The following is a 25540-nucleotide window of genomic DNA, read 5'->3' as shown; positions in this document are numbered from 1 at the left end:
CCCCCCTTTTTGTTGAGGTAGTGCATGGCCACCATGTTGTCCGTTAGAATCAGGACACTCTTTCCGCGCAGTCGGCAGAAAAGCCTTCAGGGCTAGCCTGACTGCCCTCAGCTCCAACAGATTGATATGGAGTCTGGACTCCGACGGAGACCAACGACCGCTGACTGTCAACTCGTTGGCATGAGCTCCCCATCCCGTGAGGGATGCGTCCGCCACGATCGTCACCTTCGGCCAGGGCAGCCAAAATGGGGCCCCTTTCATCAGATTGCCCTCGACGGCCCACCACAGAAGGTCCCGGGCAACCGAGGGCGGCACCTGAACAGGGTCCGACAGCCTGCCGGAGGACTGCGACCACTGGAGCTTGAGTGCCCACTGCAAAGATCTCATCCGCAGACGAGCCTCTGGCACCAGAAGAACGCAGGGTGCCATGAGGCCGAGCAGTCTCAAGAATTCGGACGCTGGGAGATTCTGGGCAAACTGAAACTTGTGCACCATCTGCTGAATGTGAAGAGCCCTCACCTGAGGAGGAAAACACTGCCCCAGGGACGTGTCGAGCACTGCTCCGATTAACTGGAGCCGCTGCGTTGGTGTCAAATGGGACTTCTTTAAATTGAGGGAGAAGCCCAGCCTGTGAAGGGAGTGGCAGGTGACGGACAGATGATCCAGGACTTGCTCGGGAGAGCGCCCCCTGATCAACCAATCGTCCAGGTAGGGGTAGACGTGAATCCCCCTTTCCCGAGATGCACTGCCACCACCACCACCAAGAGCTTGGTGAAAGCCCTCGGGGCGGAGGTCAATCCGAACGGCAGGACCCGAAACTGAAAGTGCGAGTCGCCAACCGCGAACCTCAGGTACTTCTTGTGCTTGGAATGGATCGGCACATGGAAGTAAGCATCCTTGATGTCGAGAGACACCAACCAGTCCTAAAGTTGAAGGGCCTGGAGGACTTGAGAAAGAGTCACCATCTAGAACATGTCCTTCCTGAGGAGTTTGTTCAAACCGCGCAAGTCCATGATGGGTCTCAAACCCCCGTCTTTCTTTGAAATCCAAAAATAAGGGGAATACCATCCCTTGTTCCTCTCCGCTACAGGCACCAGTTCTATGGCGCCTTTCTCCAGCAGGGCTTGAACTTCCTGTGCAAGGAGCGGATCCGGACTCTTCAAAGAGGTTCCCTGGTGGATTGTCGCGAGGCCTCTGCCGAAAAGGAAGACAGTAGCCGTGGGTTATGATCTCCAGAACCCACACATCTGAAGTAATGGCGTGCCACTCTACAAGATGCTGCGCCAGCCTTCCCCCAACCGGCGAACCATGGGACCTGGCCTCATGACTGAGTGGTAGTGGCTGCGGCATTGCCTGAGGGCAAAGAGGCAACTGCCCGAGCGGCCTTGGCACCTCAAGTACCTTTGTTTCCACCTCTGGCACCCTTACGATGGCCTCTTTGACTGCTAGTTCCTCTCGCTTTACTGAAGAACGAGTAATAGCGAAAGGAACCTCCCCTCCATTGCTGTCCCCTAGGACGAAAAGGTGGAGGTTGGCAAACTGCAGCGCCCAACGACTTTGCTGCAGCTTTGGAGGTCTGCAACCTCTCAAGGCTCTCGTCAGCCTTGCTGCCAAAAAGGTGTTCACCGTCAAAGGGCATGTTGAGGAGCCGGGACTGCACATCAGGAGCGAACCCAGACTTCCGCAACCACGCAAACCTGCGCATTACGGTGCTCGCCGCCATGGACCGGCTGACACAATCCGCCAAGTCCAAACCCGACTGAACGGCCTCACACATGGCATCCTTGCCATCCTTAACCATAGCAAGGAAACCATCCCGTTCGTCCCCTTCGGGAATGTGATCAGCCGCTAATGCAACACAGTTCCACAGAGTGTGTGTGAAACGAGACAAGGCACATATGGAGTTGGCCGCCTGAAGCGCCATACCCCCCAGAAGAAAACACTTTCTTCGCCCAGCCGTCAAAACGTTTGTCGTCCCTATCCGGAGGGATGGTAGGATACGACACCTGCTTTGCCGGGGCCGTAGCCGCCTGCACCACCAAACTCTCTGGGATGGGGTGCCTAGACAAGTAGCAGGGGTCGCTACTGGCTGGACGGTATTTTCGCGACAAAGACTTGCCCACTGCCGGGAGACTCTACGGAGCAGTCCAAGCCGCTGCCACCCTTCTCTGCAGAGCCATATGAAAAGGCAAAACCGGGTCAGAGGGTGGACGAGATCAAGGATGTCCATGAGATCATCCTGAACGAACTCCCCTGGGGGAGCTGACCAACCCAAGTACTCGGTAACCCGAGACATAAGGCGCCGATATGACGAATCGGCATGAGTGCCAGGCTCCGGCCGACAAAACTCCACCTCCGGAGAGGTGTCCAGTCCACTGGCATCATGCAGTGACTGCCTCAGGTCCTCAAACTGGCTATGGGCCGAGATAAGGTCATCTAGAACCGCAACCGGAACCAGGCCGCAATCAGAGCCTTCATCACCCTCTGAAATGTACTCCAGGCGGGGAGAGTAAGACCTCTGCGGACCAAAGCAGTGCCGGACCTTAGCCACAGCCATTTTTAGGGGCGAACGAGTCGGCGTCAACAGAAAAGGCGTCGAGGGCACCGAACGAGTCAGCGTCGACAGAAAAGGCGTCGAGCGAATCGGCGTCGACGTCAGCTGCAACGCCTCCAGCAGCTGCAGCGTCGACACAGTTCTCGAAGCCGGAGCTCCGAGCATGTCTCTCCACAACCTGGGCGCCGACGACGACCCCCTCGAAGACGGAACCTCGAGAGAAATCGTCGACGACCTCGGTGCCACAGGCGTCGACGTCTTCTTCGAAGACGGCACAGGATCACGCGGTCTCGAGCGCGTCGAGGACCGGGACCTGGAACGGCCATGGCGAGAACGGCTACCCTTGTCCGAGTGGGACCTCTCCTGTGAGCCGTGCCGACCACCCGAGCCCAAAGGCGTACAGATGGTGTCTCTCGAGCAGTGCCGACCGACCCCACTCGGAGGCGCGGACAGACCGGTGCCCTGCGATTCTAGAATCACTAGCATCTGCTTCCCGAAGAAAGCCCATTCCTCCGGTGTCGCTTGCACGGAGGGATAAGCGACCCGCCGACGGGCGGAGTCCTCGGAAGAGGACGGGGAAGGTGACCTATGCCGGCGCTTCCTGGAATGCCTAGAAGAGGCAGAGGAGTGGCGCGACCGACTCCTGGAAGGAGACCCACCGGACTTCCGACGACGAGGAGAGTCACCCCTCGAGTCATCGGTCGAAAGCCCCGCAGACCTCGACTTCCTGGGCTTAGACACCCGGCCTACCGACAGCTTCTTCTTGCGTTCCCGCAAGGCCTTTGCAATGAGCGACTGGCAGTCGACACAGTCGTCCGTATCGTGGGCCTCCCCGAGGCACCAGAGGCAGGCGTCGTGCGAGTCCGTGACCGACATCTTGGACCCACAGTCCCCGCAGTTCTTGAAGCCCGAACGCGGGGTCGAAGATGAAAGACATTGCCACGAACAGGTCTTCACAACCAACCGAACAGGTTCAACGAACCGAGAATAGAAAACAGCAACTCCAACGAGTCGAGGCGTACCGAGATTCACGAAGCGAACACGTTCGCGGAAAAAACGGAACTGAGGCTATGGGCGTCGTACGTCCTACTTATCACATCGGGTGACGTCGGCCACCGGAGCAGGTCCTCGGGGACGGCGCATCGACGTCATCGACGCAGACGCCAAAGATTTTCCGAAGCAGCACAGCTGTGGACATTACCTGTCATAGATATGGAATATGTCGGAGGACCCAATCCCCTCGAATTAGTCTTTTGTTAGTGTGTTTAGTACCAGTAAGTTATGTATCATTGAGCATGCTCTCAGACAAGAGAATCTGATCAGCTTTGACCTATACGTTGATCCTTTTTGGCAACATTTTACAAAAGACCTTCCCCAGAATGTCCAGTAATGATGTCAAGTGGTATACACAGTCAGCTCTAGTACCCTTTTTGAATATGGGAATCAGTATTGATTCTTTCCAGGAGGCTGGAATAAACCCAGTTTTCAAAAATTCATTAAACGGAGCATTGGCGCAAGACGCCGATTTTGCGGGTTGCTGAATGATTGTGATGTTAGGCAGGCCGCCGGACCCAGCGGCTCTTGATCTTAACATTTTCAAAATTAAATTTCATCAAAATAGACCCCCTACATCCTCAGTGATATAAACAATATTAGTTCTTATCCCACAGCTCTTAACAGTGTGATTTAGCAAACTTTGACGATGTATTTGGACAAGATTTCCTCGGGGATAGGCATCATTTGTATGTCCCCCCCCTCTGAAATCCTCTAGAGTCTTTATGCTTTAAAATATTCCACATATTATCCCATTGTTTTTAAGATAATCCTTGAATGAAATACAGGCTTCAAAAAAGGTATGCAACAAACCAATGAAATGACCAAAACGGACTTGGCAAGTCCGGCACTAGCCCTTGAGAAAATGTTCAGGCAGTCAGATATGTAAGCACTTATGTATTTAGGATATTCCATTTAGTACAAATAAGTCCTACAATAGCCTAACATAGGAAAAGGTCAATAGGCATGATCCTGCAAGTTCGGACAAAAGCATATGTTCAAACTCACCGTCCTCTTCATTAGCTGTGAACTCTTGGTCTTCCTCCTCCTGATGGGAAAAAATGCCCTTTCCAGGAATGTCCATGGCGGTCTTCTGGTGTGGCTGTAAAAGACATGTATAAATGGAACAAGTCTCAGTAAATATGGAAACACATCATATGGGTATAAAAATAAGAGTGTAAGCTACTCACCACAGTGCTTTAGTGTAATGTCCCTTTTCCTCCATACTAATGGGACATCTATGTGTGCTCCCTCACAAATCAATCCTTTTATCTCAGTTCTTTTCGATCAGACCCAAAAAAAGGTGTTTCCTTCTAACATTTTTTCCAGCTCCCATCTGTTTTAGATTCACATACTGTGCATATACAGCCAGTTCTTATTATGACACTGATTTTCTCTGGTTTGAAAAATAGACTGACATGGTATATCAGCATTTCCTGAGGTTGTGTACACACCCAAAAATAACAAGGGTTCAATTCCTGGAGATGAAGTCTGTAAAACACTTCTGTGGAAAAGAGCAGTCTACTTCCTGGAATGTTTCGGGAAACTGCCGACATGAGTACTTACCTTGGGGAGTCCTAGGAGGGACGATTCACAATATGTATTCCTGGTTGCCCCTGGCCCGTGTTAATGATTTCTGGTAGGAGAGTCCTAGCCATGGTTCCCCACAGACATGCACTGCAGAGTCCTCCTGTTCTGCAACTTCATCTGTGTTCCCTATTTCAACCTTTGGACAACTTCCGTTGGGTCTTCAGTGGCCTTTCCTGAGGTAATTTGTTGCAGCATCAGAATCTGTGAAGAAGTAAAACTGTACTTACCCTCCTTCAGTGTGGGTGGGTCTATAACTTACCATGATATACAATAAACTTTGAACTATCAGTGGAACTCTCCTTAAAGTGACTCTGGGAAATTCACTGCCATTGGACATTTTTACTTGATTCCCCTATGGGTTCAGTTATCTCTGGACTAAGATTCACTATTTCAATATTACCTGTGATTTTTAGATTCCTTTTTAAAATCATTCCTTTCATTTCTGCAATGTACCCAAAACACTAACTTTTTCCAGGAAATGCAGCAGGAGGGTAACTATTGTTGCAATGTTCACTGGTTAGCTGAAGCTGTTGCTAAAGTTCACCCTGGCTCCATCCTCTGAGGCCTTAATGTATTGTTCTGGGCAACTTGGCATGAATATAGTATTAAGGCCCTACGAGGTCCAAATTAAAGATATGGTGGGTTTCCCTTCTTAATCCCTACACGCTGCCATATGTGTTATTTGCTGGCCACCATGTCTAGGTAATTCAATATACTATGGTTGGGATTGGTTTAGGGCACTGCACTTGGTTGTGCAGGCCAATAAGTTACTTGCATACTTGTTAGGTTTCATAGTATCGTGTTCTCCCAACTGATGAATCCAATGGAGTCATCACTGAACTCCCGACGGTAACCTCCTATTTGGCCTGGGGAGAGTAGCTGCTACCTGATCCTGACCCTGGGGGAGACTATATGAGGGAGGATCACATAGGAGGAGACAGCCTCCAAGGAGATGCCATGGCTTCATTGGATGAGACATGGTATCCCCCATTTGCCCATGAAGATGAACACTTTATACCCAATACCCTCATGGACTATTGCAATATATCTACACCCCCTTATATGGAAAATGGAGAAACCCTTTCCCAAAAATCTATGGACCAATCTTCCATCCCTATTAAAATGTGGAAGCTCAAAGAACACCTTTTCTAGTTCCAATTATTCAGCATATGGAACAGACTGATTCAGAACTGTTGAAAGTTATTTTCTAAGTAATCTGCATCAATCAACAGCAAAAGAGCAGAAGGAGCCTCAAGCTCAATGAGCATTCTAGTTGTTTTCAAAATACACCTGTGAATGGGACATTTAAAGACAGAAGGCAGTGTCTTAGGGGCTGCTGTTTGGGAGAAGACATCTCACCTCTCTGCAAGGCTTTTGGAGCTGGCAAGCATGAACTAGTGTGGTGAGCCAAGCGGCTCACCAGCGAGGGAGCAGAGAAACTCGAGGACCGGACTTGCCTCAGAGATGCTGGGAGCTAGTGGATGACTTCTGGGCGTTTGGCAACCGAAGAAAGCAGTGTTTCACCTAACGGGACTTGGGTAGAGACAGGCGTGCTGAGGCGAAGCCTCTGGAGACACCATAACGACGCAAGAGCAGTAGAGTGTGGAAAGCAGGCGGTACAACTTTGCGACCAAACGGCACACGAGACTGCACACTGAACAGAGCCAGTGAGTCAACCCAAGTATAGTGGGGACCCAAGGGCGTTTAGGCAACCCCGTCAAGTACGAGTTATAATAATTAAAGCCAGAGAAGAAAGTAAAGAGTGACTGAAAACCAAGACAGCATATTGCAAATACGAACCCCATTAATATATGAAGAATTACCTTCATGGTGATTCAGGTTCTCCCATTATGGGCTCTCCCTACGTCACAACTGGTTGAGTATGCCTGCATCCGCAGGTGGCCGAAAAAAAGCTGGCTGCAAAAGATAGCTGCTGTCACTTAAGAAAATTCAAGGTGTAGGGCCTACGTCACGCGTGTGGCCCTCCGTGCGCCGGGCCCACACCTTACCCCTACGTCACCAACATTCCACACCCAGTTCCTAGGTTGCACCGATGGCAGCAGATTTTAAGTATATGCTTATTACAGGGGATGGCTGCGTGGGTGTTGTGAAGGAGGGAGAACCTGAATCACCATGAAGGTAATTTTATTTCTCTTTCGTCCTGGCTCTTCCTCCTTACCAACTGGTTTGGGACACAACTAAAAAGCCTTAAAATAAGTAAGGGTGGAGGAGACAGAATTTACGAATGCAAGCAAACAAGTTGTGGAGCACCTCTTGGCCAAATGTAGCATTTCTAGAGAATGTATCCATAGCATAGTGCTTGCAAAAGGCAAGTTGGGTATCCCAGGCAGTAGCTCTACAGATCTCTGGAATGGGAACATTCCTATTAAAGGCTAAGGATGCTGCCTTGGCTCTTGTGGAAAGAGACCGAAGTCTCTGCAGAGTCACAAGCCCTTTCATATCATAAGCCTTCGAGAAACAGCAGACAAACCTTATGGCAATGGAAGCTTTAGCTGTGTTATTTCCAGGAGAGGTACCACCGTAAGTAATGAAGAGCTGGTCTGCTTTCCTGAAATGTTTGGTCCTCTCTAAATAGCATTTTAGAGTTCTTACAACGTCTAGATTATGTCATGTCCCCTCGGCCACGGAAGCATGCAGTCTAGGAAGAAAAACAGGAAGACTGATTTCTTGATTTAGATGAAAATCAGAAGCCACCTTTGGTAGAAAGGAGGGGACCATACAAAAGGCTACTGTATCCTTATGGAATATTATATAAGGTTCCTTTGAGGAGAGAGCTTGGAATTCTGCAATCCTTCTAGCCCAGGTAAAGGCTACTATAAAGGCTGTTTTCCAGGTTAGGAATTCCAATTCAAATTATGCCATAGTCTGGAATGGTTTTTGCATTAGAGCGGACAAAACTATCTTAAGATCCCACTGAGTTGGAGGTTCACTAACAGGGGGTGTTAACATAGAAGGCCCTCAAAGTGCCTACAAATATCTTTGTTTGCAAGAGAGAGAGGGACTTATGCTCTCTGATAAGGTATGCTTTAATAGCCGATAGGTAATGTTTGCAAGTGTTTACTTTGACACCAGTAGAAACTAGATGAGACATGAAGTTATCAATGGAAACCTCTAGAGGATTACGGTTGCAGTCCAAAGCCCAGTGACAGAATCGTAACCATTTGCTACAATATTGCTTCCTTGTAGAAGATTTCTGGAAGCCGAGAAGATTGTTCGATTTTTTTTCTGACAGTTTTAAGTGAGAGCTAATTTTTCAGGAACCAAGCCTTCAAGATGAGCAATTTAGGGGAGGGATGAAGAACCTGCCTTTTCTGTTGAGACAATAGTTCCCTCGATGATGGGAGATCTAATTTGGAAGTCCCTGCTAACTCCAGGTCTGGAAACCAAATCTGGCGAGGCCAGAACAGAGCTATAAGAATCATTGTTAGATTCTGTGTAATGTTGAATTTGAACAATATTTTGTGTATCAATTGGAGAGGTGGAAAAGCATTAAGTGATAGTTTTGAACAATCCAGAAGTAGGGCATCTCCCAAGGACTGAAGACCCTGAACCTGCTTTGATGCAAACTGAGGACAGAGTGTTGAGCTGACTGGCAAAGAGGTCTACTGCTGGATGGCCCCACGTTTGAAATATCGTCTTCGCTACGGATGGTTTCAGTTCCCACTTGTGCGGAACAAAGAGTAACCTGCATAGTTTGTCTGCTAGGTAGTTCTTTCCTTTTTTCCCTCCAGATGGGACGCCAACAAGAAAATGTGATTCTGAATGGCCCAATACCAAATCTTCTCTGCACGGAGACAGCGGAGGGGAGGAGGGGGTTGGGGGGAGGTGGGTGTGGGGGGAGTAGCCCACTGTTCGTTGACATATAACAAGTTACTTACCCTTGGTAACTTTCGTTTGACTGGATGTTCCTCCCACGTATTCCTCATCTTTGATATTCAATAACCGGCTTCAGCTTCTTCGAGAAAAAAAATAATAATTCAGCAGATGGCACTGTGCATAGATGCAATCGACTCCATGTCCCTAGAGGCCTCCGTCTCAAGGATGATGTACCTGAAGGACCACGATACATAACGCCCTCCAGCTGCGCCATTCTACTATGACTGTAAATATGTACACACAGGTTATCAACTGATCTGCGCAGATACAATTCATGATATTACCTGCACATTGTATATAGTATTGCTCATATTGTATATTTTTTGTAACCTTTGCCTCATCGGCTCTGTATGTAACCAAGCTTCGCAATCCTCTTGATGCCTCTGCGACTTGTTACCCCTGGGTTAGGTGCGCACTATAAATAAAATACAATGTAATCGAAGGCATAATCGCATGCACAGCGCCCGCTGGCTTCCTTTGTTTTTCCAAGCAGGCTTACGCTTTGAGAACTATGGCACGCTTCAGAATTTCCTTGCAAAATATACAAAAATGTCTTTGTGACAGACGACCCCGAAGACCGGGTTTAAAAAGTGTCAAGACTGCAATGCCAAAATGTTGCTGACCAATCCGCATAGAGTATGCTTGTGGGGTCTCGGTGTTAAGGACAACACCTAGGCCTGTGCAAAATGTCAATCTATGACCGGAAAAGCTCTGAATGAGCGGAAAGGGCAAATTGGTGGTAGGTAGATTCCCTAAAACCGCCATCGACTACGTCGAAGAAACCTTCATCAGACGATGCGCGAGGTGACTCCCCTTGAAGAAAAAAGGGTCCAGGTCAAGGAGTGGCTCCGACCACTCCTCGTCATGGAGGAAGACAACGAAGAGGCACCATGAGCCTACTTCGACGTCCTCATCCGACTCCTCTCCTGAGAGAGTTATATGCTGTCCCACAAAGGCCTCCAATCCTTCCAAATGGGAAGCATTCAGGCAAGAAATGAAAAAAAATATTCGAGAGCCAAGAATCCTCGACAAGCCATGCTCCTACTGCACCTTCTAAAGCCGGTAAGGAAAGGGATTTGAGACAAATTCTGCTCACCCTCGAGCACGGGAACAACAACAAATCCACAGAGAGCCATCAAGGCCTCGACACAAGGAGAGATCATTGAGGCATCCTTCGAGCAATAAGTCGAAAGTCAAGTAGACGCCATTGACGCCAGCTGCACCATCAAGGCCATTGAAGCCTTCGGTGCCATCAAAGTCGAAAAGGTCTTCCTCAAAGACAGACTCCTTGGGCATTGGGTTCCAAACTTCCGAAGCCTTTACCTGAAAAAAACGTTCACTCCTTTACCAATAAAGGATTTCTTTAAATCTCTGACCTCTATGTAGGACAATGAGCCATCTCATAATAATGCACCCTTTGGTTTGCAGTATGTCACACCAAATGTCCCGGATAGCTTAATTTCAGAGTAAGCCAGACTGAAAGAGCTTTATGAAAATTTGCATACCGCCAATGGAGTGGACACTTCACCAGAAATAGAATTTGGGAAGCCTGAGTCAGATGAACATGCAGATGCCTTACAGGCAGTTGATGACCAGGATAGTGGATTACCTGGGATGGAGCAGACCTGACCTCCCTTTTTAACAAGATGACCTTGCAGATATCCTTGATAAAGGTCCTCAAAAGGATTCCAATTTACCATTCCACATTGCACTTCAGAAGAGAGTAAATGCAAATTGGAAAGCACCAGAGTCAAGTCCGGCCGTTAAGAACTTGACATAAAAATACCGTCCATCAAGTAGCAACCCCAGTTACTTATCGAATCACCCTACCCCAGAAAGTCTGGTGGTGCAGACGGCAACCGCTACCTCAAAACAGGCAGCCTATCCAACCATTCCACCGGATAGCGATGTTAAAGGGTAGATGCCTGGTCCAGAAAGGTATTTTCTGCTTGGAGCATGGCTCTTAAAATCGGCCAACTCCACATGTGCCTTGGCAGAGTTTTCATAGACTCTATGGAACTGCATTTCTATGTCGGCTGAGCATATTCCAAAAGGGGAGGAAATTAATAGTTACTCACTGCAGTGACTAACATACTGCTAGTCCATACTGTATGGGCGTCACTCGCGAGGGACGGGAGATAGAAACTTTTTTCACCAGAAAAATCTTCTTCCCCCTTAAAGTTAGAAGCGTGCTGGGGGGCAGCCCTGAGAGCATGCGCTGGCCTGACTCCGCCCACCGGCGCCACCACTCAGTCCCCATTGACGCATCGACAATTTTCAGCATTGCCTGATGACACCATTATCTGTGGGGAGGATGGTGGGATGTATGGAGGAAAGGGGTCTATGAACTAAGAATGCCCTAGTCACTACAGTGAGTAACTATTAATTAATCTTAATTACGTCCCCTTTCCTCCATACTGTATGGGCGATTAGTACTGAGTGTAGCCCCAGGCTGGAGAGGAGACCCGCCTTAAGAAAAAAGGTTTCTCAGAACCTCCTGTCCAAATGCCACGTCGGACTTAGAGGCGGCGTCCAGGCAGTAGTGCTTACAAAAAGCCGAAGGGGTGGCACAGGTAGCCACCCTGCTGATGACCTGCCACAGCACATGTCTCTGTAACGTGGTGGCCTTGGCCATGACCGCATGGGCATGCAAGTTAGCTGGCACTGGTTTGTGCTGTCAGTCATAGGCCTCTTAGATGGTCGAGACGATCCACCTTCCTATGGAAGCCTGATAACCTGGCCTTGACCCCCTCCCTACCCTGAAAATGACAAACAAGGCATTCCACTAGCGGAAGTCCTTGGTCCTGTCCGTACTTCAGCGCGCGTCTGAAGTCCAGACGGTGCAAGACCCTCTGAGGTTCGTCCTTGGGGTCGGCAAAGAAAGTGGGTAAGACTATTTCCTCGTTGAGATGGAAGGAGGAAGTCACCTTGGGTAGGAAAGCAGGATGCATTCGCAGGACAACCTTGGCCTTGTGAAAGGTAGTGTATGGCTCTGACGCGACCACAGCCTGGATCTCGCCGATTCTGCGAGCTGTGGTAAGGCATACTAGAAGGGCTGTCTTCATGGTAACCAGCCCAATGTCCGCAGATGCCATTGGCTCAAACGGTTTGTGTGCCAAGGCGCCCAACACAACATTAAGGTTCCACACAGGATGTGGTTTCTATATAGGTGGGTAAAGCCTGTGGAGGCCCGCCAGATGTCGCTTGACCACTGGGTTAGAAGAGAAGAGGCCCACGTCCGAGTTTGTCGATGGAGTCGGCCCAATTACTGAGTCTAGACCATATGACATGCATTACTTACCGTAATAGCATGTCTGATGATCGTATCTGCTTAGAATCATATGCTGGGCATATGGTCCGACATCCAGTGGTAACCGCAGAGTATTGCATCTTGTCTTTCAGGGACCGAAAGGGGACGTCTGCATAGGCGGGTCTGTAACAATATCCCTATCGTGACGTGTAGTGTACCCAAAATCCCTCATGCGCCGAGGTCCCTCCGATTGTATTTTATCTGCCACGAGGGAGCCCAAGGCTATAGTGAGTGAGTACATAAAGAGAGAAAGTAGTAAGACGCCTATGTTCCTCCCACCCAGAGTGGGGAGGTAGGGAGGGCGCATGTGAATCTAAGCAGATCCAATCATCAAAAATGCTATTACGGTAAGTAATGCATGGCTTCTGATGCTTGTTAATCTGCTTAGAATCACATGCTGTGCATAGTCCAGCAAGCAGTACCCAGAGTTGGAGGTTGGTTGTGAGAAGGAACAGTAGAGAAAAGATGCCTTAGTACTGCTTGTCCCACCTGAGAATCAAACCTAGAATGCGTGTCTAGGCAATAGTGTTTTGTAAAGTTGTGTACAGAACTCCAGGTTGCTGCTTTGTAAATGTCCTCTAAGGCAACATTTGCAATGAATGCTATGGATGCCCCAGTGCCCCGAGTAGAATGTGCTCTAGGCTTGAAGGGCGGTTATCTCTTTGCAAGAGTGTAACATTTGTGATGCATTTGACAATCCACCTTGAGATAGCCGATTTAGAGACAGGATCCCCACTCTGTACCAGCTGCCACCGAAAAGAAAAATTGGTTTGTTTTCCGCAGTGGTTTCGTTCTTTCCGGGTAAAACATGACTACACCTCCCCACATCTAGTGTGTGTAGGCTTCTTTCGACCATGCTCGTGGGTTTCTGGAAAAAGGTAGGTAGTTCAATCGATTGTAACAAAGGGGTCTAGAACAGAAAGAGCCTGTAGTTCACTAACCCTTCTGATAGAAGTGATAGCCACTAGGAAGGCTGTTTTATAAGTAAGGTCTTTTAGACTTGCTTTATGAATTGGCTCAAAGGGAGATCCCATGAGCCTGGTTAAAACCACATTTGGATCCCATCCAGGAGCTGGGTGAGAAATGGGAGGGTAAATTCTTTTAACCCCTTCCATAAAGGCCTTAATCACCGGTAACTTCCACCACGACACTTTTGTAGTGACGTGGTGTAGGCTGAAAGAGCAGCCAGATGAACCTTCAGGGAATGGAAGACCAGCCCTGTGTCCAACAAATGGGTTAGGTATAGCACAATGTGTGTGGGTGATCAATCGATGGGACTGACGCCCTTGGTATTACACCAGATAACAAAACGTTTCCATTTGCTGGCAAAGCAATAATGGGCGTTAGGTTTCGTAGCTTCCCAGAGCATGTTCATGCATCTAACAGAGCTGTAGGTGTCCAAACTCTATGACCTCAGGAGCCAAGCTGCTAAATTCAGAGTTTGTGGGAATGGGTGTAGGGTCTCTCCCCTGTCCTGAGACATGTACGGGCAGGGTAGTTTTACTGGTGGGGAGAGGGCCATTTTCATCAGATGAGCGAACCAGGGTCGGCAGGCCCACATGAGGGCCACCAATATCATGGTGACTGTTTCCTTGGTATCTTGTTGAGAAGGGGAGTCGGTGGGGGATTGGGGGGTCGGCGTAGACATTTCCCTGACCATGTTATCCAGAGGCCGTTCCCCTTGGGGCGGCTCTGGGGGTACCTGAAGGCGTAGACTTGGCATTGGGCGACCTCCTTGAGTCGCGAAAAGATCGATCTCTGGGAAGCCCCATTCAGTGAAGACGTTGGACACAATATCTTCGTGCACACGCCATTCGTATTCTCTGGGCAGAAGGAAATCTCTGCTGAGCACATCTGCCAGAAGACTGAGTTCCCCTAGAACACGTTGGGACTACAGAAACATCTTGTGTTTGAGAGCCAACATCCAAATGTTTTGGGACAGCTTGGATAGCCCTGGAGAGTGAGCGCCCTCCTGTTTGTTCAGGTAATACATGGCTGTAGTGCGGTCATGCTGTCTGTTAGAATCAGCACTGTCTTCCCTTGTAGGTGCACCTGAAAAGCCTTTAATGCCTTGAACACCGCTAATAGCTCCAGTAAGTTTATACGGTTGGACGCTACTTGTGGGGACCACACTCCATGCGTTGCCTGCTGAAGCAGGTGAGGGCCCCCCCCCCCCACCCCGTGAGAGATGAGTCTGTCGTGATTGTGGCTTCCACTGCAGGGGTGGTGAAGGTTTTCCCCTTCAAAAGGTTTTCCCTTGACCACCACTGCATAGAGTGAACAAGGGCTGGCGAGACAACTACCAGATCTTCCCATTGTCCGCTGGCATGACATCACTGGCTGTTTAGCCACTCTTGCATGAGACGCATGCGCAGCCGCACATGGGAACCAAGTATATGCATGATGCCATCATTCCTAGCAAATGCATAGCTTTGCGCACTGTCATCTCCCGACTGGCTACATATTGAGGAATCTGAAAAAGCATGTTCTGAACCCTCTCGTTGGAAGGGAAGACAAGGCCATCCTTCGTTCGGATTAGAGCCCCCAGAAATTGTTTTACTTGACTGGGGACTAGACTGGATTTTTCCTCTATGGAGAATCCCAGACTGAACAGAAGGTCTACAGTCTTTTGGGTGTTCAAAAAACATAAGTCGTACGAGTCCCCTGTTATGAGCCAGTCGTCGAGGTAAGGGTAAACCGGGACGGATAGTATGCGCCAGTGTGCTGCCACTACTGACAGTACCTTGGTAAACACCCTTGCCGCCGAGGCGATGCCGAAGGGGAGCACTTTGAATTGGTAATGCCTGTCCTCTATCATAAAACTTCGATATTTCCTGTGCGCTGGCAACATTGAAATATGAAAGTATGCATCTTTCATGTCCAATGTTGCCATGTAGTCCCCCTCTTTCAACAGTGGGATCACCTCCTGTAGTGTTACCATGCAAAACTTTTGAGGTTTTATGAATTTGTTCGCTGGGCGCAGATCTAGAACAGGGTGCATGGTGAGGTCCTTTTGGGGTACAAGGAAGTACACTTAATAAATACCCTTGTTTACCTGAAGAATAGGGACAGCTTCTATGGCGTCCTTTCCCAGCAGCGCTTCCACCTCTTGATTAAGGATCTTCAGATGGTCCGGTGAGAGGCGCCGTGAGGACGGTGGTCTGAATTGTGGCGGTCAGGCGAATTCCACGCATTACCCGTTGGCAACCGTCTTTATGGCCCACTGGTCTGAAGTTATCCCCTCCCATGCCGTGAGGAAAGATGTTAAGCGCCCCCCCCCCCCCCCCGACCGGGGTGACATGGGAGGGGACCTGGATCTGATGGGCCATTTCTGACCAGAGGCTGCGGCTCCTATAGGATTGGGACCTCTACCTCTGGCTTTGCCACGTCAATGACCCCTTGGAGAGTAGTATGCAGGGCTTCCTGATGTTTGTCCGGAATGAAAGTGTCCCATGCCATAGTTGTTCTGACTTGCACGAGACTGCCCTCGAAAGGACCGCCGAGAATTACTTCCTCTCGGTGGGGGAGTGGCGGGGGTGTGTCTTTGAGTGATTTATTGCAGAGACTTAAGAGTCTCGTGCTCTTTTTTTGGCTGTCTGTAGGGCCTCATCGACCGCCTTTCCGAAGAGGTTAGCTTCTTCAATTGGTTTATTGATGAGAAAGGCCTGTGTTTCAGAAGTGTGCCCAATTGCATTTAGAAGTATACCCAATTGCATTTAGAAGTTGTGACCAATAGCCTCCCTGAGAAAAGCCGCATTTAGAAGCTGTGCCCAATAGTCCCTCTGAGGAAACCTGCATTTAGAAGTGTACCCAATTGCATTTAGAAGTACACCCAATTGCATTTAGAAGTTGTGAACAATAGACTCTCTGAGAAAAGCTGCATTTAGAAGTGTGCCCAATAGCATCTCTGAGATAAGTTGCAATCAGAAGTTGTGCCCAATAGCCTCTCTGAGAAAAGTTGCATTTAGAAGTGTGCCCAATAGCATCTCTGAGAAAAGTTGCATTTAGAAGTGTGCCCAATAGCATCTCTGAGAAAGGTTGCAATTAGAAGTTGTGCCCAATACCCTCTGAGAAAATTTGCATTTAGAAATGTGCCCAATAGCATCTCTGAGAAAAGTTGCAATTAGAAGTTGTGCCCACTAGCATCTCCCAGAAAAGTTGCATTTAGAAGTGTGCCCAATAGCATCTCTTAGAAAAGTTGCAATTAGAAGTTTTGCCCAATAGCATCTCTTAGAAAAGTTGCAAATAGAAGTTTTGCCCAATAGCATCTCTTAGAAAAGTTGCAAATAGAAGTTGTGCCCAATAGCCTCTGAGGAAAGTTGCATCTAGAAGTGTACCCAATTGCATTTAGAAGTATACCCAATTGCATTTAGAAGTTGTGACCAATAGCCTCTCTGAGAAAAGTTGCATTTTAGAAGTGTGTCCAATTGCATTTAGAAGTATACCCAATTGCATTTAGAAGTTGTGACCAATAGCCTCTCTGAGAAAAGCTGCATTTAGAAGTGTGCCCAATAGCATCTGAGAAAAGTTGCAATTAGAAGTTGTGCCCAATAGCCTCTCTGAGAGAAATTGCATCTAGAAGTGTACCCAATTGCATTTAGAAGTTGTGACCAATAGCCTCGCTGAGAAAGTTGCATTTAGAAGTGTGCCAATATCCTCTCCGTGAAAATTGCATTTAGAAGTGTGCCCAATAGCCTCGCTGAGAAAGTTGCATTTAGAAGTGTGCCCAACAACCTCTCTGTGAAAGTCACATTTAGAAATGTCCTCAATGGCCTCTCTGTGAATTTAGAAATGTTACCAATACCCTGTCTGGAAAGTTGAATTTAGAAATGCGCCCAACAGCCTCTCTGAGAAAAGTTGCATTTAGAAGTGTGCCCAATAGCATCTCTGAGAAAAGTTGCAATTAGAAGTTGTGCCCAATAGCATCTCTGAGAAAAGTTGCAATTAGAAGTTGTGCCCAATAGCATCTCTGAGAAAAGTTGCAATTAGAAGTTGTGCCCAATAGCATCTCTTAGAAAAGTTGCAATTAGAAGTTGTGCCCAATAGCATCTCTTAGAAAAGTTGCATCTAGAAGTGTACCCAATTGCATTTAGAAGTATACCCAATTGCATTTAGAAGTTGTGACCAATAGCCTCTCTGAGAAGCGCTGCATTTTAGAAGTGTGTCCAATTGCATTTAGACGTATACCCAATTGCATTTAGAAGTTGTGACCAATAGCCTCTCTGAGAAAAGCTGCATTTAGAAGTGTGTCCAATTGCATTTAGACGTATACCCAATTGCATTTAGAAGTTGTGACCAATAGCCTCTCTGAGAAAAGCTGCATTTAGAAGTGAGCCCAATTGCATTTAGTAGTGTACCCAATTGCATTTAGAAGTTGTGACCAATAGGCTCTCTGAGAAAAGTTGCATTTAGAAGTGTGCCCAATAGCATCTCTGAGGAAAGTTGCATCTAGAAGTTTACCCAATTGCATTTAGAAGTATACCCAATTGCATTTAGAAGTTGTGACCAATAGCCTCTCTGAGAAGCGCTGCATTTTAGAAGTGTGTCCAATTGCATTTAGACGTATACCCAATTGCATTTAGAAGTTGTGACCAATAGCCTCTCTGAGAAAAGCTGCATTTAGAAGTGAGCCCAATTGCATTTAGTAGTGTACCCAATTGCATTTAGAAGTTGTGACCAATAGCCTCTCTGAGAAAAGTTGCATTTAGAAGTGTGCCCAATAGCATCTCTGAGAAAAGTTTCAATTAGAAGTTGAGCCCAATAGCCTCTCTGAGAAAAGCTGCATTTAGAAGTTGTGCCCAATAGCCTCTCTGAGAAAGTTGCATTTAGAAGTTGTGCCCAATAGCCTCGCTGAGAAAGTTGCATTTAGAAGTGTGCCCAATAGCCTCTCTGTGAAAGTTGCATTTAGAAATGTCCTCAATGGCCTCTCTGTGAATTTAGAAATGTTACCAATAGCCTGTCTGGAAAGTTGAATTTAGAAATGTGCCCAACAGCCTGTCTGTGAAAATTGCATTAAAGTGTGCCCATTAGCCTCTCTGTGAACTTAGAAAGTGTTCCCAATAGCCTTTGTGTGGAAAGTTAAATTTTGAAGTGACCACAATAGGCTCTCTGTGAAATTGCAATAGTGAACTAGTGTAATACCATGCCGACCGAACCGACCAATCTCCCTAATAACCTCTCGGTACAAAGTCCCTAATACCCTCCCTGTATAACTAACAGCATAGCTGTGTATTGTAGAATCTATACGGTGACTAATCTAATACAAAGTTGATTTAGACTCATGCCTAATACCCTCCCTGTATAAAGGTGAAGTGAATAAAGTCCACCCACTAGCGTGCCCTATTCAATCCTATTAGTATAACTAACAGTATAGCTGTGTAATGTAGAATCTAAAACGGTGACTAATAATCTAATACCCCCTCTAATCAAATTGAATCTAGAGGCAGACCGAATATCTTCTCTGTGTACAGGTGAACTTAGAAGTGTACCTAGTAAACTAATATCATCCGTCTACAATTGTATCTAGAAATGCACCAAATAGTCTAGTATCGTCTTCAAACAGTTGAACTTGGAAGTGTGCCTAAAAGCGTGATGCCCCCGATCTTAGAACTACAATCAGAAAGCCCTCCTAAATCAACCTAAAAGCTTGCACCAATCATGAGTGCACCCACTCCACCAGAGTCTGTCAGAAACGACCCCGTGGACCACCCCCACTCTCCGATCTGCCTTCCCTCCGGGCCCCCACTCCCAAATCACCCCACCCTCCTTCGCACTCCCTGCCATTCCCCTCTCCAAACACCAAGCATGGGGGGCACGATGGCGAGCCATTCACCCTAAGACCACTCATCCCCGGAACCCCACCTCCGACCCGCCAGCGTTAACCATACTCGCTCCCCTCACCATCATACCTGGCACACCCCACCCTGCAATCACCGACCCCCCGCCTTGCCCTCATACCCCTGCCACCTTCCCCCCCAACCGCACCCTTTCCCCTCCCTAAAAACTGCACGCCTAGCCCTAGCAAGAACCGAAACGGCTTGCCTCTCCCCCTCCGACACCCCTACCCTCTCTCACACACCAATCACAACAAAGAAACTAAAGAGGAAACGTTCCTGGTCCCCCTCAATCTCTCAGCACTCCTCGCCTCCCCTGTCTCGACCCACCACTTCTTTCCCGCAATCTTCTCCTTCCCCGTGGGTTCTCCCTTCCTGAAACACCTCTCCCTCGATTTCTCATCAACTGCAACTGAAACTCCTAACCGCCCACACCCCACCGTCAAACCCCTCAACCCAAACCCGACCATCCTATCACACGCAACCACCCAACCCCGCCCGAAGCCTGCCAAATTTTCTGCTTGCCCACTATTCCCATCCAGCATCATCCACCCTACCCCTCTCCATCCACTCTCTCCGCCACCGCCCCATCCCGCTCCAGCACCAAGACCAACCTTGCCTGCCGATGTGAACTGTATCCTATTTAACGCCCGATCTGTAGCAAAAAACAGACATTGCATCTTTGACCTCCTCGCCTCTGTCAAACCAGACCTAGTTTTCATCACTGAAACCTGGTTCTCTGACGACTTCGGCCCAATCGCTAATGAAGCCTTTGCCCCCGACTACTCCCTCATCCCACTGAACCGTCCGTCCAGATGAGGGGAGGGGTGATGGGGGGGGGGGTAGCATTCGTCTTCAAATCTCTCTTCAGCGCCTCAATCATCGACAACCAACCCTCCATTCCGTCCTGCAAATCTCTCCTTGTTAAACTATCCCTCTCCCCGTCGCTCTCACACAGCTTCCTAATAATCTACAGGCCCCCTGGCTACGATAGACAATTCGCAAACAACCTCTGCGATTCTATCGCCACCCTCCAACTAAACCTTCCCAACCTCACACTTCTTGGAGACTTCATATGGCTCGACATCCCCACCAACCCTATGACGCACTCCCTGGTTGACGGTCTAGATGCAATTAATCTCCAACCCCACATAAACGGGCCGACTCACTATAAAGGACACACACTTGATGCCATATTTAGCTCCAACACCCTGATTCATTTAAAGCCCCCCACCCCTATCATCTGGTCCGTTCATTTCTTTCTCTCGTTTTCCATCCGCTCACCCGACCCGCTGCCCGTACTCTTAGCTGAACCTCCGATTCTACGCAAATGCTGGAAAAAACTAATAATCACCCCGGACCTAGCCGAGGCACTCCTCCAGTCTCCACCACCTACCTGCCGTCTCAACAACGAACGAACCCCCGAGGCCTTTGATTCATGGCTCAACGCATCTCTGATGCGGCTCACCCCCCCGTGCAAACCATCAACCCGCCGTGGCCTTTTCCCCAAATGGTTCACTCCTGAGTTGAAGACTACTAAACGACAATACAAATACCTAGAACGCAAATGGCAGAAAGAGAAAACCCACGAGATCAGGACCACCTTGGCCCAACACCTGTATCGGTACAAGGCCGAAATCCGGATAGCAAAAAAAAGCCCACTACAACACCCGAATCCTAAACTGCAAAAACCCAAGCAAAGAACTCCACAAAATCATCTCCGAATTCACCAAGCCGGCTTGTAACACAACCGTCCCGACCCCGTCACAATCACTGTGCGACTCACTCTCCCTCCACTTTTACACAACGGCTATCGAAAGGACAAAAACTCTAACCACCAAACTGGCTCTCTTACAGCCACCAGGCAATCCTGCGCCCATACTGGCCAGCCCATCAGCTGCGACCTCTACGTAACCAACGTTCGAATCCTTTAGTCCAATATCACCAGATCAATTTCTCAAACCTGCGCAGGAGAATATGAAAGGTCTATCATAAAAGCCTCCCTTTCTTCCGGTATCTTTCCTGACGCATTCAAAATGGTGCATGTCAAATCTCTAATTAAAAAACCTTTGCTCGACCCTCTCGAGCCCAAAAACTACCACCCCATCTCAAACACCAGGTTCCTTGCCAAACTCATTGACCGAACCGCCTACTCTCAACTAAAAGCCTTTGTCGAAGCCAACAATCTCCTAGACCCCACCCAATCAGGTTTCAGAACACGTCACGGAACTGAAACCACGCTAACCTCAATCTGGGATGACCTTAAAATGACAGCAGACTCCGCGGGATGCGCCGCACTAATCCTCCTCGACCTATCGGCCGCCTTTGACACGATCAATCACTCAATCCTCCTAGACCGCCTCCACTCCCTAGGAATTCGTGGAACCGCTCTTAAATGGATAGCTTCATTCCTCAAAGACAGGCACCAAATAACGACACTCTCCAGCTTTACCTCCCAAGCCCGACCAGTCGACACGGGAGTCCCACAAGGAGCATGTCTATCCACCCTCCTGTTCAATCTCTACCTGATCACCCTCCCACCAATAATTCATTCACACAACATCCTGTGTTACAACTACGCCGACGACACTCAACTAATTCTAAAACTCCTGAACTCGAAACCCAACTCCCGACCTGACCTGGCATCCTGCCTCCTTAACATAGAACTCTGGATGACCCAAAGCCACCTCTTGTTAAACCCCTCCAAAACAGAAATCATGGTTTGCTGCAACCCCGATCTTCTTCCGCACCCACTACCCTGGCCACCCGCCATGGGCAACTCACCGACACCCTCCAACTCAGTGAAAAATCTTGGATGCACCCTGGACTCTGACCTAACACTCTCGCGCCAAGTCAACAATGTCTCAAAGTCCTGCCACTTCCACCTTAAAACCCTTAGACGCATCTTTCCATATCTCTCATTTCCCAACAGACTCTCCGCGGTCCAATCAATCGTTATATCAAGACTGGACTACGCAAACCCCCTATACCTCGGGATCCATGCCTACCAACTGAATAAACTCCAATAGGCACAAAACGCGGCGGCCAAAATGCTACTTGCGCTCGGTCCAAGAGACCACGTCTCCCCAGCCCTTAAGACACGGCACTGGCTTCTTGTAGCCCGTAGGGTGGCTTTCAAAACCTTATGCCTCTCCCATCAAGCACTGCATAAAACTGGACCTAGATATCTTCAAGACAAGCTAATACCTTATCATCCCACTCGCACCCTAAGATCAAGCTCAGCCGGCCTCCTAGTAATTCCTAAGACAAACTCAGTCAGGTTAGGCGTATCATCATTCTCAGCCCTGGCCCCAACCCTGTGGAACTCGCTCCCACCCCACATCCGCCTAACCGAGGATTTAGCGCCCTTCCGCAAACTACTGAAAACCTGCCTCTTCCCCTAAAACCAACCGGTTTTCCAAACTAACAGCATCACAATAAGGCTGACCCAAAAAACTACATGATGCGAAAGATTGACCGCTAATAAACTTGAATGTAAACCAGAAAGACAAACAGAACTAAACGAGTAATGTAGATCAAAACAGTGAAGTGGATAATATGAATAAATCATTAGGAAAGTAAGGAGATCTAAACTGATGAAATGGACATAATGAATGAGGGAACGTTGTGAATGACATGGATGAAATAGTTAGAATGGATGAAGCGTATAGAACAGATAAAAGCACCAAGTGAAAGAGTGCATGAGTGGAAAAACAGACGACTAGAAAGATCAAATGAGTATGGAGATCGGATGAGTGTAAAGAATAGATGAACATACTAAAGCCAATGAGTGTGTAGAGTGGTTGGGTGTGTAGAGCGGACGAGCGTGTAGAATTAGTGAGTATGTGTAGAGTTGATGAGTACGTAAATACAGAGAAGCGAATAGAACGCAGGAAGGCGCAGAACTGATGACCATACTGAACGAATGAACGTGTAAGAGCGGACGAGCGCAGAGAGGGCCTGAGCGCGGAGAGCGGACGAGTACGCGGAGCGGACGAGTGTATGGAAAGGATGAGTCTATGTGGAGCGGATGAGTGTGTGGAGCGGATGGAACGGATGAGTGTATGGAGCGGATGGGTATGTAGAGCGGATGTAGAGCATACATCATACCACATCTCACGCTTACTCTCTTCTTTACACCACCACTCATCTAGAACACAGATACTATGACACAATTCGGTATAACTGTTCTCATATCAACATCTCCCGCTCACTCCCCATCACTCTAAGTAAACACTGCTGGTTTCACACCCCCAGCCAGGCGTTCTCCTCAGGCCTAACGCAGCCACACTCTATCTGGATAAATCCTGCCAGAGCGAACACATACTCCTGACCTCTCAACCACCACACCTACCAATAAGAAGCAGCTACCACACGAATTCCGCATCAGCTGCACACATACCTGCTGCGCACACGCACCTTTGGACTCTCTCTACTGACCCGAATTTCGGTTCCCAAGGGCGTTCAACCTACCAGCGCCTTCAGACCATACCAATGGTATATAAGGCGCTATATAAATGCAAAATAACATAACATTAAACCCTGAGGTACGAAGCCAGGGGTGCCTTTTGAGTAAGGTTCCTTGGGCCAGAGACTTGCCTGCTTTTTCAGCCGTGTCCACAGTGTTCTTTATTACATTCTGGTTCACTTGCCTGCCCTCGGCCACAATAGTGAGAAGCTTGGACCGGACGGGCTCTGGGACCTCTTGGAGACCTTCCTGTACTAGGTTCCATTGAGCGTCAGCATAACTCGCCAATAGCATAGTGCTATTCGCTATGCGTGTGGTATATGCAGCAGACGAGGTAACCCGTTTACCTACGGCATATAGCCTCTTGGATTGTCTATCTGGAGGCGCCTCCCCGTAGCAAGGGGTACTACTGCCCGTTTCCGGGTGGTAGTCACTACCAGAGAATCAGGGGTGGCGTGTCTTAATGGATTGAGGGTTCAAAGGAGCTGGCCGAAATAACTTTTCAACTCTTGGGTTCACTGCCCGGGTTTGAGCTGGTGACACCAGGGAGGGAGAGAATCTTCTCTTAATAGAATTAAGGAGGGGAATGGCCTGGCTAGAGGGAGGATTCTCCTTAAGAATATATCTTCAACAAAGTCCTGTTCAGGCACTGTCTCTTGAGTAGAGATTTGAAAATGCTCAGCTGCCTTCTTTAATATGGTATTGAAGGCCATCTGGTTGTCTACAGACGAGGCCTGCCGAGCCGGGGTGGACGGAGGGTAATCAGGCACAATACATCAGTGTCCTGATCTTGATGGGGGAGCGTCCATGGGTCCATCCTCACTTGCTGGGTGTCTTCCCAATGTCCGTGGCATCCGCCTAGTCCTCATCGTAATTCTGTAGGAAGGAAGGCTTTTCATCTTCACTGTAAGTATCCAGATAAGTATCCATCTGAACGATGTCTTCATGATGGACGGGGACAGAAGGCTGATCTTCTTGGAAATCAGAAGCAGATTGAAGATTAGGCTCGCCACGAGATATTTTCGGGGGAAGGATGCTCAGAAAAATTGATAATTCTTTCAAGACGGTCCCATACACCCTTCAAATTTCTTCCTTGTCCATTTAGAGGACCCAGAAGGGCCTATGGGTGGAAAAGAGTTGTCTGCTACCCTTTGGCGTCGAAAATGGTCTAAGGGTGTTGGAAATAGGCCCTTGACTGTCCTCATAGGCATCGTGAGAATCGGGGCACCATGGCGTATCCAAAGATTTGTCCGCGGCCTGCCCCATGTTTTTTGGCGGAACAGGAATAATCCCAACCGCCAAAGTAATTCTTAAGATGCTGTGTTCGATTACCGCCGAATCGGCGTGAGTTAATGGGTCCGAAGGACTATCGGTAGACTTATTGCCTTCAGCGGCGTTAGGGGGCCTAGCGGTCGGTTTTTCACCTTGAGGCCTAGTCGTGATTTTTGGGCCTACTGCGGCCTTTGGGACCGCTGTAGCGTCGGCTTTCCGCGCTTCGATGTGTAAACCTGATTTAGGGGTAGCGCCCTTGTTTGTTTTGGAATGCCCAGTCGCAAGACACGGATGCGGGGAAGGCTTTGATTCTGAACAATCCAAGGAATCCACCGGAATTTTCGACGATCCCTGCTGGCGCTTTCACCTTTTTCGACGTACCCGTCGAAATAGGTGTAGGGGTTGTGTGTTTCATGTAATGCGATTGTACGCCCCTGTCGCCGGGTATTGTCCCTGAAGGGAGACCAGAGTCAGGCCTTAAAGGGTTGGGGACGGGCGTGGCGGACCTAGAAGTGTCCGCCTCAAGGTCTATCACATCCGGAACATGTTTGGTCATCGGAGCT

The 25540-nt window shown here is 48.5% G+C and overlaps 1 protein-coding gene across 1 annotated transcript in view; it reads right to left on the bottom strand.

Annotated features, from left to right (window-relative positions):
* SRCAP (Snf2 related CREBBP activator protein) overlaps positions 1 to 25540 on the bottom strand; it is a 2075623-nt gene that overhangs the window by 1425885 nt on the left and 624198 nt on the right. Inside the window, exon 8 of the mRNA XM_069651627.1 lies at positions 4616 to 4709. Within this exon, the coding sequence (XP_069507728.1) occupies positions 4616 to 4709 (94 nt within the window). The remainder of the gene's footprint in view (positions 1 to 4615; positions 4710 to 25540) is intronic.

The sequence above is a fragment of the Ambystoma mexicanum genome, chromosome 3p (genome assembly GCF_040938575.1).
Source record: "Ambystoma mexicanum isolate Mex_15411 chromosome 3p, UKY_AmexF1_1, whole genome shotgun sequence".
Taxonomy (NCBI): domain Eukaryota; kingdom Metazoa; phylum Chordata; class Amphibia; order Caudata; family Ambystomatidae; genus Ambystoma; species Ambystoma mexicanum.
The sequence above is the reverse complement of the archived record's forward strand: the minus strand, read 5'-3'. Positions and strand labels throughout refer to the sequence as shown.